The following is a 12,336-nucleotide window of genomic DNA, read 5'->3' on the forward strand; positions in this document are numbered from 1 at the left end:
GCTCACGTCGTGATGCTCAGTGCACTACACCAAACGCAGTAACAGCTCCACGCGTGCCGACACCAATGCTGCAGGCAGAGCCAAAGTCGCCGCCAAGCTCCGTGCCCCAGCACGATCGGAATATTGCCGCCCCTCTTCCGAATCTCGCGCATAGCCGATTTCCACTTTGCGCATCACACTCAACTCACTGCTTGGCCACTGCAACCTTCGACAAGCAAGGCCTAGATAAACACGTATGCAGGGTGCTCTGCGCTGCGACGCGCCCTCTTGCCTCGACCGTGCTTCGTCGTTGCTACTCACTTGCTCGCTCACACGCTCACCCACCCGCACTCCCCACCATGCCGTCCATCGTCAGCTCGTCCCCGCCCCGCGCGCTCTCGCTCGACCCGCCGTCCGGCCTCTCCACCCTGCCCCCCTCCGACCTCCCGATCGGGTGCAACACGCTCATCTCGTGCTTCGACCACATGAGCCTCTCGAGCATGCCCGGCACGCCGACCAAGCCGCGCTTCCCCGCCCCGGTGCACCGCGAGTCGACGCCGCTCGGCACCCGCGAGCAGCAGCGCCGTATCTACCTCGGGCCCAAGCTCAGCGACCGGGCTACTGGCGGGCCGGACGCGGGACCGCTCATCGAGCGCTTCAGCTGTCTCTTCAAGGACCGTGAGTGGGCTGGGTTCGTTTCTGGCGCTGTGCCGTGCTCAACCTCGCTCCCAGAGTACAACTGCAAGCTCAACCCCCGTGGCATTGTCTCGCTGTATGTCCTGCCACAGTGCGCCGGGCTAACTCTGCAGCGGCGTCGCTGAGAACTTCTTGCTTGAGAAAGAGTGCCTCGAGTACTTTACCCGTGCGTTTGCAGACAACTTTCTCGCCTCGGACCTGAGCTACGGCGACTCGCTGTGGGGCTCGCGGCGTATCAACGCTGCACTGGCGACCTTCCTCAACGAGTGGGTGCATCGGCCGCAACGGGGCTAACTTCAGATACTTTGACCCGGCGGAGGAGGTCAAGCCAGACCAGCTGATCACGGGCGTTGGTTGTTCCGCCGGTATGTGCGTTGCTGGGGCGCCGCTGACGGCAGTGCTCGACCAGCTGTTCTACACCCTCATGGACGAGGGCGAGGCAGTTCTCCTCGCCGGGCCTTAGTGAGTGCCGTGTGGCTGTTGCGTCACCCCGAGACGATCCTCCTCCTCAACGCCTCCCCTCTTCCTCCTCCTCGGGGCAATTAATATAATTCCCACACTCGTCGCCAGGCAGGAGCATAGTTAAGCTTCCAGCTTGTGCCTTCCTGCCGTCACTTCCATTCCTTCCAGTGCCTGGCACGTCACTTGGCGGTGTTGTGGCAGGCCTACCTCGGTTTCGAGGTCGAGCCTAGCTTGATTCGCAGTGGAGCTGGTGCTTGGACAGACCTGGAATAGTCATCTGGCTCGCTTGCTCTCGCTTGCTCGCTTGGGTCGCTGCCTCTTGCGCCACAACCTCGCCCGGCGAGCGGCATGGTGTCGCTGTCGTCTCGCTTCTCATGATAGGACCTTGCCACAAGCACACGTGCTGATGCCACGTCTAGCTACACTGGCTTCGACCGCGACCTCATCGGCCGCGCGAGGGTGCGACTTGTGCCGGTCGAGGTGCCGGACGGCGACGGCGCCTTTGATGCAGACACCCTCGCGGCCTTTGGCGCCAAGATGGACGAGTTGGCAGCCCAGGGCATCCGCACACGCGCTGTCGTGAGTGCCCGTCCCAGTACCCACACTCACAAGCAGATCGTGTGCAACCCCCACAACCCGCTTGGACGCACATACTCGCGTGAGACGCTGCTCGCATACGCCCGCTTCTGCGAGGAGCGCGACCTCCACCTGGTCAGCGACGAGATCTACGCCATGAGCGTGTACGAGAACCCCGACTTCCCGCACGCGCTGCCGTTTACGTCGATGCTGTCGCTAGACGTGGAGAGCGAGCTTGGTATTGCGTTCGACCGTGCCCGACTCCATGTCGTCTACGGCATGTCCAAGGAGTGAGCTGAGATGTTAAAACGGTTAGCTGACCCCGCAGCTTCTGTGCCAACGGCCTCCGCGTGGGCAGCCTCATCAGCCGGGCCAACCCGCTCCTCCTGCGCGCGATGGCCAACACGTCCATGCTGATGAAGATCTCGTCGCCGGCCGACGTGATCTGGTCGTCGCTGCTGACGGACCGCGCGGCGCTGGCAAAGTTCATCGCGCTCAACAAGACGCGGCTGTCCGAGGCGGCGGCGTACACGCGCGACTGGTTCCAGGCGCGCGGCGTGGAGGTCGCACACTCGAATGCGTGAGTTGATGGTTTGTCAGTTATCGATGTCAGCTCACGCCGCAGCGGCAACTTTGTCTGGGTCAACCTCGGCGGACGGCTCGGCTTCGACGACGCTGCCGAGGAGAAGCGCGTGTTCCAGAAGCTGCTTGATGGCGGCGTGTACATTGCGCCCGGGAGCGCCTACCACAACCCCATTGCTGGCTGGTACCGGATCACGTTCAGCGTGTCGCGGGACTTGCTCATGGTCGGCCTGGACAAGATGGAGCGGATCCTGAACCTGTGCCCGGAGTATTAGCGCGCCGTCGTCGCGTGACTGTGTAACTGTACATGTGTGTTGTGTGTAGATGCGACTAGCTGTGATTAGTTTGTGGCTGCACACTGGCCGCTGGACATGCTGGCCTCGACGCATGCCTTTGCCTCGTTGCTGCCGCTGCCGCCGCCGTCCTCGCTGCATCCACATCCGCATCCACGTCCGCCCGAACCCCCGCCAGGCCAGCGCCCACCGGTCCGAGCTCCGCCCAGACGCGACAAAGTTGGCGTTTGCCACTCCTCGTCGACTCAAACACTCACGATGGGCAACTGCCTCTCGCGCACGCCGCCCGAGCCCGTGGTCGACGAAGCGCCGCCCGTCATCCCCGAGCTGCGGCTCGACCTGCCGCGGCGGTGGCCGACAATTCTTCGGCGGGAGGACGACGGCTCGGCGAGCGGCAGCGGGAGCTCGGCGGACGCGGCCAACACACGACCGACAGAACCCTCCGCCCCCTCCCCGACCGTCCCCACGGCAGCGGCGCTCGCCACGCTCGCCGGCGCGCCGCGCCGCCCGCTCCCGCGCTCCGTCTCGGCGCCGTACGGCCGCGCGCGGACGTTCCCCCGCCGCGGCCGCCCGGCCACAACGACCGACGCGACGCCGCTCCCCTCCCTCCCGAGCATCGAGGTCGAGCCGACAAACTGGAGCCGCCTGCTCCACTCGGCCTCGGGCTCGTCGCAGGCCGTCGACGACCTGGGCGTCGGGGCCAAGCGGAGGTCGGTGTCCTTCCAGGTCAGTTGGTGGCCGGTGGCGTCGGGCCTGAGCACGCACGGGCCGTACTGACTGGCCTTAGGCGCACCGCACGTCGCTCGCCGTCGGGCCGAGCATCACGCGCTCAAACATGACGAACACGAGCAGCATGTACTCGCAGCTGTCGCACGACGACGGTGGGGGCGGCGGCGACGCCGGCGGCGTGATCGACTTTACGGCGCTCGGGCGGGCGGGGCAGGCGGGGCGCGCTGGCGGCGCCAAGTAGGAGAGGACTGGGCAGGGGATAGGGCAGCGTATACGTACATCTTTTAATGCGGGTGTTGAGTGAGACGACGAGCATGTGCGGGTTGAGACTGCCGCGGGTTGTTGTCATGCACGCCGGCACAATCCGGCCCGTCGTCAAGGACCCCACATCGTTGAGTGAAATCTGCTCCCGTCGAGGAAAGCAAAAGCAGGCGCGTCCCCCAACCCCTCGTGCTTCGTGTTTGCCTTTGCGTAGTCTTTCGTCAGGCCACCCAGCCAGCAGCAAGCGCAGGCAGTGCATACCAGGCCAAGCGCGCTGCGTCTCGACCTTGACATTGCTCCTATCTCATCGCCAGCACATCGACGACAGACGACACGGTGGTTCCGCCGGCCGGACGACACCGACGTAAACAAACCCGCCTCCCAAACATCCCAGCCTGACGACCATGCCCCCGGCGCCGTTGGCCACGGCCACGGCCTCGCCCATGCCGCCGCCCGCCGCGCCGACGCCGTGGAGCGAGCGCCGCGCCGCGCTCAGACCAGTCTCGGACTCGCCCCACCCCGCGGCGTCGCCCGTAACATCGCGCGCGGGTGCTCCCGGCCGTTCCTCGCGGGCCGACGCGACAGTCACGGCCAGCACGGCCGCGTCACCCATGCCGCCCCCGCTCGTGCCGGCGTCGCCGCGCCGCACGCCCGCCCACACCCACTCGTACTCTATCGCCGCGCCGGGCGCTGCTGCCGCTGCAGCAGGCACGCCCAACAGAAGACCCGTCACGCCGTCGCGGCACAAGGTCTCACGCTCGCTCGGCGCCTTCCCCGTCACCCCGGACGGGCGGTTCGACTCGCCCGCCAGCCCCTCCCCCTCGCGTGCTCCGGTCCGGCCCGTGCTTCCTGTGAGTTTTGACTGCGACGCCGCTGACAACAAGGCACACCCCGCCGACTGGTCGCCGTCGGAGCTCGCCCAGTACCTCGCCTACTCGCTGCGCACGGGCGGCAGCGACGGCACGGGCCCGACGCTCCCGCCGCTGGTCGTCGAGGACGTCGTGTCGTGGGTGCTCCGCTCGCGCGTCACGGGCAAGCAGTTCACGTCGTCGTCGCAAGGCTTCAGCGGATCGAGACCGCCCCCGTTCTTTCCCGTGTTACAGTCCCTGTCACGCCGCCTGGCACGCAACGTGCGTCACGGCCGCCGACTGAGTGACGCCAGCGAGGCGAGCAGCGCGGCCGACAGGCAGAATGACAGCGACGGCGTGGCTGACGTGACGCGGGTCCGTCGGCTCGCGCACGCGTTCGAGGCCGCCAGCGAGGTCGGCAGTGATGACGCGCCGTCGCTGTCCGCGCTGCGGGCCCAAGTGACCGGCAACAGCGTTGAGGGCTTCGGCCGCGCCACTCCAAAGTATGGCAGCAACGGCGCGTCGTGGAAGAGAACCCGTCGCGACTCGGAGATAAGCAGTGTGTCGGAGGCGCCATCCCACCCAGCGCCGACGGGCCCGCGCTGGCGCCAGCGCCGCGACTCGAACGCGTCGGTCGTCAGCGCCATCTCCGGCGTCAGCGCCATCAGCGCGAGCGCCAACGTCCCGAGATGGCGGCAGGAGGTGGCTGTGGGATCGCCGCCGAGATCCGTCTCCAACCCGACTGTGTCGCCACCACGCTCGGTCTCAAACCCGCTCCACAACAGCCCGGCCAGAAGCCCGCACAGTGCTACCGGGAGCCCCAGCTCGAGCCCCAAGGGTGCGCTATGCAACCTCAGCCCGATCTCGCCGTTGCAACCGATCTCGGAGCGCCCGGCAACGAGTCAGGCGGTGCCGGTGGTTGCAACGTCCCCCGACGACCCGTTCACGGATCGCCAAGTCGGCGTCGTCGGCATCACCGGCGCCAGCCCGCCACCGCCGTACGAGAATGCGTTCCCGCCTTCGCTCCTGGTGCCCGAGCCGCCCCGTACTCCCGAGGGCACGGCCGCGTCGCGCTCGGCGTCGGCGACGCCGCTCAGACCCGAGGTGCACGTGTCGCCGCACTTCTCGCCGCACGCGCGCCACCGTGACGCGTACGCCGGCCTGCGCCGGGCCCCGGGCAGACCGCGCGCATACTCTGACGAGACGGAGGAGAGCAACACGAGCGACGACGAGGGCAGTGAGGCCAAGGCGCCGCGGGCCGGCGACCACTGGAGCACGACGCGGGTTGTGACGCTGCGTCCAAAGACACCGAAGACGGCGAGCGCCACGCTCGCCCCGCCGTCGCCAGCGCTCAAGACCCCGGCGCCGCTGTCGGTGCACACGACGCCGGGATCGAGGCGGCGCCGGAAGGGCGAGATGGAGCGCGAGGTGACGTCGTTGACGGACCGGATCAAGGAGTTAGAGGCGAGGCTGTCTGCGATGGAGACGCCGCCGGTGTTGTCGCCGGCGCTGTCGCCAGGGAGCGTGGCGGGCGCCAATGCGGTGTCGAATGACTCTGGTGCGCCGGAGGGAGTGCCGGACGACGGGCCGCGAGACGAAGGCCCGCGCGACCTGCCGATCTACGTCTTCCTCGTGGGGCTGGGCGTCGGCGTCGGCGTCTCGGCGGTGGTTGCGCGTGTGCTGCTGGCGCAGCGTGCGGCCTAGCGTCACGACGTAGTGTCAGTTACGAGCGCACGGACAGTGTAGTTGTACAATCTGGATGGCATCTGTGATTACGACGGGCGTGGTGGTACAGGTGTCTTGCGGCTCGGTGCCTACTCACTCGGCCCGCACCACGGCGCCATCTCGAGCGCGAGCTGGGCCGGCCCAACACGGGACGCATACTCAGCCGCGCTGAGCCAAGTGACCCCAGCGGCAGCGCCGAGCACCTCGTCCTGGAGAAACTTGCGGACGTACGCCCCTGGCTGGTGCTTGCACCCCCAAAAGCTCGGCTTGACAGCCGCGAGGTCGACGAGCGCGACCTCCGCGGCCGGCGCGAGCGCCGCCGCCGCCCGCACCGTGGCCGCGAGCCACGCGCGGCGCTCGCCCACGTCCTCTGGGACGTGGCCCTCCTCCACGTCGCTCAGCCGCACGACGACCTCGCGCAACGCGCCGCCACTGATCTCCGGCAACGCGGCCGCCCCGGCGGGGCACAGCACCAGCCGGCTGACGGCGGCCCCGAGGACGATGCGCGCCGAGGACAGCTCGGGCGCGGCACACGCCGCGGCGTATACCACGGCCGTAGCGGCGCGTGGCAGCGCGACGCGGGTGGCGTACCGCCCCGCCTGGTCGGGGGCGTAGCGCACGGAGCGGACACGGGTGAGCGCGCGCGCGAGGCGCGCGGCGGGGCGCGAGACGTCGCCGCGCACATCGAGGAGTGTACACGCAGCCAGCGCGCCGCCCGCTCGGCGGAGGGTGGGCGCGTCGGCGTGTGAGGGCGGCCACAGGGAGGGCTCCACTCGAGATATTCTGAGACTGGGAGCGCGGGGACGCGGCCCAGGGGGGAGCAGATGGCGAGCTTGGCGCCGTCGCGCGCGAAGCCTAGCTGCGGGGCGAGGACGCGGGCGGCGAGGGCGAGGAGGGTGGTGGAGCAGCTGCGCGCGGCGAGGAGGGTCGGCCGGTCGGCGTGGGCGAGGACGTTGGCGAGGATGTGCGGGGTGCTGCTGGCGTCTAGCCGTGCCGGCGGGAGGGGGGAGCGGGGCGGAGGCCGAGGGCGCGGCGGGAGGCGGACGAGGACTGTCGTCGGGGTCGCGCCCCGCCCGTCGGCGCAGGGGATGAGGCGGACGCACGGGACCGCGACGTGCGCGAGGCTGTCGCTGTCGGAGTCGGCGTCCTCGGACATGGTGTTGTCGTGTGAGTTTGTTGAGGCATGATGTCATGTTTGGGCAGCGACCCGATCAACTCGCCGGTTCCAGCGGACCGGCGCTCGATCGCTCGATCAAACGACGGCGGGGCATGCGCCGAGCTGCTACATGCCCGGTGGCCGCTCCCTCGCACGCCGTCGCCGCTCCCCTCGCTCGCCGTCGCCTGCTCCCCCCGCCGCCCGGGCCAACTGGCACGTGGGTGTTGGCCCGGGGCGCCGACGACGAGCCGCGAGCCGCGAGCCGCGAGCCGCGAGCCGCGAGTCACCAGCCAGGCGTTATCTACGTCTCCGCGCAGGTTCCCATTGGCGCGCGTGCGCGGCGCGATACACCGTGGTATTGGCTCTGCGTGCGCAGCTGGCCTCGTCGACCGCGTCCTGATCGACGCCGCGCCGCCGCCACCGCATTCAGTCGTCTCAGGCCGCGCTGATCCCCGAAACAAGTCCGATGGGCGGGGCGTCGGCGGGCGTCGGCGACGTTGGCCTGCAGGGCGGCGAGGCGCGGCGCGGCAGTGGCGCACGGCCTCGGCTTCGTTCTCGGTCTCGGCTTCGGTCTCGCTTCGCCTACCTCGCTGGCGAGTAGCAGTCGCCCAGCACAGCCTAGCCGCTCCAACCAGCGGCCAGCTCGCGCACGCCCGCGCCTCCGCCCCGCCGGCGTCTGCCCCTGCAGATCCCATCGGTGGCCGTGGCGGCGCCATGCCGCTGCGACATTGAGACCGGGGGTGGTGCAGGGCGGTTGATGCAGGGGACACGAGACATCGCCTGCAGGAGCTCGCAGCTCGACGGAGCACCCGCGTCGGTGGGCCCGATATGCGAGCAGCTGCTCCATATAACTCGCATAACTCGCATTGCTAGAATCGACCGCATCGCGTAACGACATCCACCTCGTGCCCTCGTCAGTCGTCATCCCGCGTCCCCCGCGTCCCCCGTGTCCCGTTCCGGCCCAAGACACCCAAGACACGCGCACGACGTCATTGCGAGCGAGCCAGACAGACGTAAATAAGCCGAGCTGGTACTACCCCCAGCACCACCCCGTCGCTAGGTTCGCTCGCTCGCTGCTGTCTCACTCGTGCCGGCTCGGCGACGCTAAAAGCGGGTACCAGACGAGGCGACCGATCGTACATGCTCGATCGTTGAGGCAAAACGACGACGCTTTCCTTGATTTCCGGAGGGCAGCAACGGTCGTGTTTGCTGTAGCAGGCAGCAGTGCAGCGAGCATAAGCCCGCGTCCCAATGCTATCGATGCTCTCCCTCGCTGCCCCCCCACACGCCATGTTCGACCCCCAGGCCCACCCCCCGCTCCTCGACGGCGTGCTCGAGGCCGCCGCGGCGCCCGACGCCGTCGTCTCCCTCCCGCTCGCGGGGCACGCGCTCGAGGTCGTGCATAGGCGGCAGGGCGCGCACGTCGTGCTCCGGCCAGCGTGCGGCGCACCCCACGCCTTCCGCACCTCCCCCCACGCGTGGGCCAGCGCCAAGCTCGCGCCGCTCTGGGCCGAGCCCGCACTGCTCGACGTCGTCGGCGCCGTCCCCGTCCCGCCGCTGCACCCCCGCGTCCTCCGCCTCGTGCCGGACGAGAGCGGGGTCGCCGCGCCCCCCGCCGCGCCGGTACTCGTGCTCCACTCACGCCCAGACTGGGACGCGCACGCCGCGCCGCGGACCCTCGCCATCCCGCCCGGCGTAGACAAGCTCGTCCTCAACTGCGTCTACCACGCCGGCCAGCTCGGCGCCTCGCTGCTGGCCCTCGGCGCGAACTGGGCCGCCGTGCGCACCGTCGTGCTCCGCTTCGAGCCGGCCGGGCCCTTCTGGCCCACGCCTGACCCCGGAGGCCAGGCGCACAGGGCCGGGCTCCACCGCCTCGCGCTGCTCAACCGCCTCGTGAGCAGCCTGCTGGCCCTCGGCACCCGCGTCACGCTCGTCGACCTCCACACCGTCCCCCACCTCTGGCTCGGGCTGTCGCCCGCCGACTCGGGCTTCACGCTCGACTGGCTCACGGCCAAGGGGCAGGGCCTGAGCATCATCACGTCGGACGCGTACGCCGACGAGTATGGCGACGACGCCGAGCTCGAGACCGCGTCGTGGGAGTATGCGCTGGCGGACGGCGACGAGTAGCGCTGGCGCTGGGTGGAGACTATTACCTCGACAACGACCACACCGTCGTGTGCCCGATTTCCGGTGCCACAGCCCGCGATACGCTACGCTCCCCGGCGCGACGCAGCGGCCACTCGCGGCATGCTGAGCGCGACGCCGCGCCTTGGCGCACCACACCGCCGACACCACACCACACCCACCGCCGACCCATGCGCGTGCCCGCGAGCCATGACGCAGGCGGCGCCGCGCCGCACTAGTCGCCGTGCCGGCGTGCCGGGGGCGGGGCGCGTCGACGGGCGTGTCGCATTCCGCCGCGCGCGCCAGTGCCTCCGGCACTTCCAAGTTTGCTAGATGGGTATCGGCCTGCGCTAGTATCGCGGCGTTTGTAGAGATTGAGACATGTTGTATAGTGCCGTGGGAGTGATAAGGTGGGGAGGGGGGGCTTGGAGCGCGGAGTTGAGCCAGAACTCGAGCACGCATACGGAGTCGGGCTCATTGCGTCGCCGTGCTCAATGCTTCATGCTCCAATCTCAGTGCTGGCTGGCTTCGCATGCCGGGGCTGCATGTCGGGGCTGCGGCTGCCCCACGCATGTGCAGAGCGGAGCCCGCGGCTCCGCCTCGTCCGCCCGTGACGGACCCCCATTTAATCTTTGGGGTTGTTATCGCTGCGCGCGGCGGCGCACGGCGTTGGGCGATTGTGCCTTGGCGCGTGGCGACGAGTTCCCACGCCGGGCACAGCTTGACACTCCTCGCACGACAACTAAACAACGACGACGACTACCTTGTCTCTACACTTTCAATGCACGCGACAGCCACGACGCCAACGACAACACCATGACGACGACAACGACGACAATAACAACGCCAGCGGCGGCGACGATCGCGAGCAGCCTCTCCGCGGGGTCCCGCCCGGCCCCAGCCACCCTCGACATCCTCGCCTACCCGCACCTCCTCGACGCCATCATCCTCGCGTCGCCGCGCGCCACGCTCCTCACGCTGCGCCAGACGTCCCACTACGTGCGCACCCTGGTCGACATGCACCTCGGGGCGCACGTGCAGATCCGGGACGCCGAAGACGTCGGCACGCACACGTACGTCGCCGACCTGGTGCGCTCGCCATCCGGGCGGATGCCGGCGCTCCGCCCGCGCGACAGCTACGGCTGGCTGCGGCCCGACTTTGGCCTGTCCGCCGCGCTGAGGTTCCACCGCGCGCGCTGCCTCGCGCTCCTGGGCCGCGCGCGCACCCTCGACATCGAGCACGTCAAGGGAGGCATGAGCCACCTCTTCCGCGTGCAGCTCGCCGCCGCGTTCTCCGGGCTCGAGTGCGTGCGGTACACGCCCAACTCTTGGGGCCGGTACGACGACGGGTGCGATAGCGCGACTAGGCTCGCCGCGCGCACGGCCGTGCTCTTCACCAACCCTTTTGCGCGCGACCGCGGCCTGCACGAGAGCTGCCTCCCGCCGCCCCAGGGCGCCGACGCGCTGCTCGTCGCCCCGGTCCTGCCTGCCGGCGTGAAGAAGCTCGTCATCCACGTCCTCCACCACGCCGACCAGCTCTCGCTTGGCGTGTCGACGCTGCGCCCCGCGCTGGAGGGGGTAGAGCACCTGGTGCTTGTGTTCAACGCGAGCGCGGCGCCCGCGCCGGCCTGCACCGCCAAGATCGCGGACCTCGTGCTCCGCAAGGGCGCGGTGCGGCGCGAGCTCCTCGCGGGGCTGCTCCAGGCCGCGCTGGCATCGGGGACGAGGGTGACCCTCGTCAAGTTTGACACGACACCGGCCGTGTGGCTCGGCGGCGAGCCCGACCCAGCCGGCAGCCTCCTCGCGGCCGTCGAGGACGGGCTCGCCGCGCGCTACGCCGCAGGCGGCATGATGGACCGGTACGAGGCGGCTGCTGCGGCCGCCGCGCGCGCGCGGGAGGTAGAGTTTGTCAGCGGCCCAGACTATGCCGCGGGGCTGGGGGCGCGCGAGCGCGCGCAGGAGGGGTGGGTGGAGACTGCCGCCGAGCGGCGGTACCTCCTGGCGTAGGGCGTCGGTAGGCTTATAGATGGTGTCCTAGATGGCGTGCATGCATGGGCCAGGCGATTCAGCAGGGACAGAGAGAGCCACGGAGCTGCGAGATGCATACAACCCGCCTGCCCGCCGCGTGTCGTTTGAAACGTGCCGCGTGCCGGCCGGGCCATGACGTCTGCGACACATGCCGTCAGCCAGCCCGCCACTTAGCGACGCGCGACGCATATAAACGGCTCCCACGCACCTTGCGACCGCAACAACCACTAACCCACCCCCTACGCCATGCCCGACCTCCGCGCCACCACGTTCGCCCTCGTCGGCGCGTCCCAGCTCCACTCGCTCGTGCTGTACACCAACGTCGGGGCCACCGCGTTCGGCGTGCTCCCGCTCCTGCGCGGCCGGCTGGCCGACGTCACCATCAGCCCGCGGGACAAGGTCAAGGCCTGGGCGAGCTACTACCACTCTGCCAAGGTGAGCGCTGCCGTCGTGCGTGTGCTGGAGTCGCTCACCCCGCCAGCTCTGGGCCGTCGTCCCCACCGCGCTCGCGGCCATCGCCGACATCTACATCGCGCGCAACCACCCCGTCCAGGCGGTGCGCCAGCTGGCCACGGGCGCCGCGGCCGTCGGGCTCACCATCTTCCCGATCACGTTCGGCTACATCCTCCCGATTAACAAGCAGCTGCTCGCCATCGAGGCCGACGACACGCTCAAGCCGCCCGCGAACGCCGACGAGCTCGTACACGAGTGGGAGCGCCGCCACCTCGTCCGCTACGTCGCGTACCTCGGCGGCTGGGGCCTCAGCCTCGCCGCGCTGGTGCTCGGCGCGCTGGTGTTGGAGGTGAACGAGGTGGTCGTGATCTAGGGCGAGGGGGCTAGTGGCCATTATGAAGGAAGCGTGAGATGCAAAGTTGCC

The 12,336-nt window shown here is 69.3% G+C and overlaps 7 protein-coding genes across 7 annotated transcripts; 6 read left to right on the forward strand and 1 right to left on the reverse strand.

Annotated features, from left to right (window-relative positions):
* Nucleotides 1-338: 338 nt before the first annotated feature.
* Q8F55_007650 (uncharacterized protein) lies at nucleotides 339-2,570 on the forward strand (the record flags this gene model as incomplete). Its single annotated transcript, XM_069356071.1, has 9 exons — nucleotides 339-657; nucleotides 712-751; nucleotides 789-941; nucleotides 976-1,040; nucleotides 1,074-1,137; nucleotides 1,557-1,716; nucleotides 1,753-2,003; nucleotides 2,042-2,293; nucleotides 2,339-2,570. 9 exons carry the CDS (start codon nucleotides 339-341, stop codon nucleotides 2,568-2,570), a joined length of 1,536 nt encoding a protein of 511 aa, XP_069205912.1.
* A 276-nt stretch (nucleotides 2,571-2,846) lies between these two features.
* Nucleotides 2,847-3,558, forward strand: Q8F55_007651 (uncharacterized protein; the record flags this gene model as incomplete). Its single annotated transcript, XM_069356072.1, has 2 exons — nucleotides 2,847-3,314; nucleotides 3,376-3,558. The coding sequence occupies 2 exons, from the start codon at nucleotides 2,847-2,849 to the stop codon at nucleotides 3,556-3,558; spliced, it is 651 nt and encodes a 216-aa protein (XP_069205913.1).
* Nucleotides 3,559-3,982: 424 nt separating this feature from the next.
* Q8F55_007652 (uncharacterized protein) lies at nucleotides 3,983-6,130 on the forward strand (the record flags this gene model as incomplete). The annotated part of the gene is made up of 1 exon (XM_069356073.1): nucleotides 3,983-6,130. One exon carries the CDS (start codon nucleotides 3,983-3,985, stop codon nucleotides 6,128-6,130), a length of 2,148 nt encoding a protein of 715 aa, XP_069205914.1.
* A 110-nt stretch (nucleotides 6,131-6,240) lies between these two features.
* Q8F55_007653 (uncharacterized protein) lies at nucleotides 6,241-7,307 on the reverse strand (the record flags this gene model as incomplete). The annotated part of the gene is made up of 2 exons (XM_069356074.1): nucleotides 6,241-6,940; nucleotides 7,255-7,307. 2 exons carry the CDS (start codon nucleotides 7,305-7,307, stop codon nucleotides 6,241-6,243), a joined length of 753 nt encoding a protein of 250 aa, XP_069205915.1.
* Nucleotides 7,308-8,597: 1,290 nt separating this feature from the next.
* Nucleotides 8,598-9,434, forward strand: Q8F55_007654 (uncharacterized protein; the record flags this gene model as incomplete). Its single annotated transcript, XM_069356075.1, has 1 exon — nucleotides 8,598-9,434. One exon carries the CDS (start codon nucleotides 8,598-8,600, stop codon nucleotides 9,432-9,434), a length of 837 nt encoding a protein of 278 aa, XP_069205916.1.
* A 782-nt stretch (nucleotides 9,435-10,216) lies between these two features.
* Q8F55_007655 (uncharacterized protein) lies at nucleotides 10,217-11,438 on the forward strand (the record flags this gene model as incomplete). Its single annotated transcript, XM_069356076.1, has 1 exon — nucleotides 10,217-11,438. Exon 1 carries the CDS (start codon nucleotides 10,248-10,250, stop codon nucleotides 11,436-11,438), a length of 1,191 nt encoding a protein of 396 aa, XP_069205917.1. The 5' UTR covers nucleotides 10,217-10,247.
* Nucleotides 11,439-11,705: 267 nt separating this feature from the next.
* Q8F55_007656 (uncharacterized protein) lies at nucleotides 11,706-12,285 on the forward strand (the record flags this gene model as incomplete). Its single annotated transcript, XM_069356077.1, has 2 exons — nucleotides 11,706-11,894; nucleotides 11,941-12,285. 2 exons carry the CDS (start codon nucleotides 11,706-11,708, stop codon nucleotides 12,283-12,285), a joined length of 534 nt encoding a protein of 177 aa, XP_069205918.1.
* Between the last annotated feature and the right edge of the window lie 51 nt (nucleotides 12,286-12,336).

Source organism: Vanrija albida (assembly GCF_041260175.1).
Source record: "Vanrija albida strain AlHP1 chromosome Unknown contig_6, whole genome shotgun sequence".
Classification (NCBI taxonomy): Eukaryota; Fungi; Basidiomycota; class Tremellomycetes; order Trichosporonales; family Trichosporonaceae; genus Vanrija; species Vanrija albida.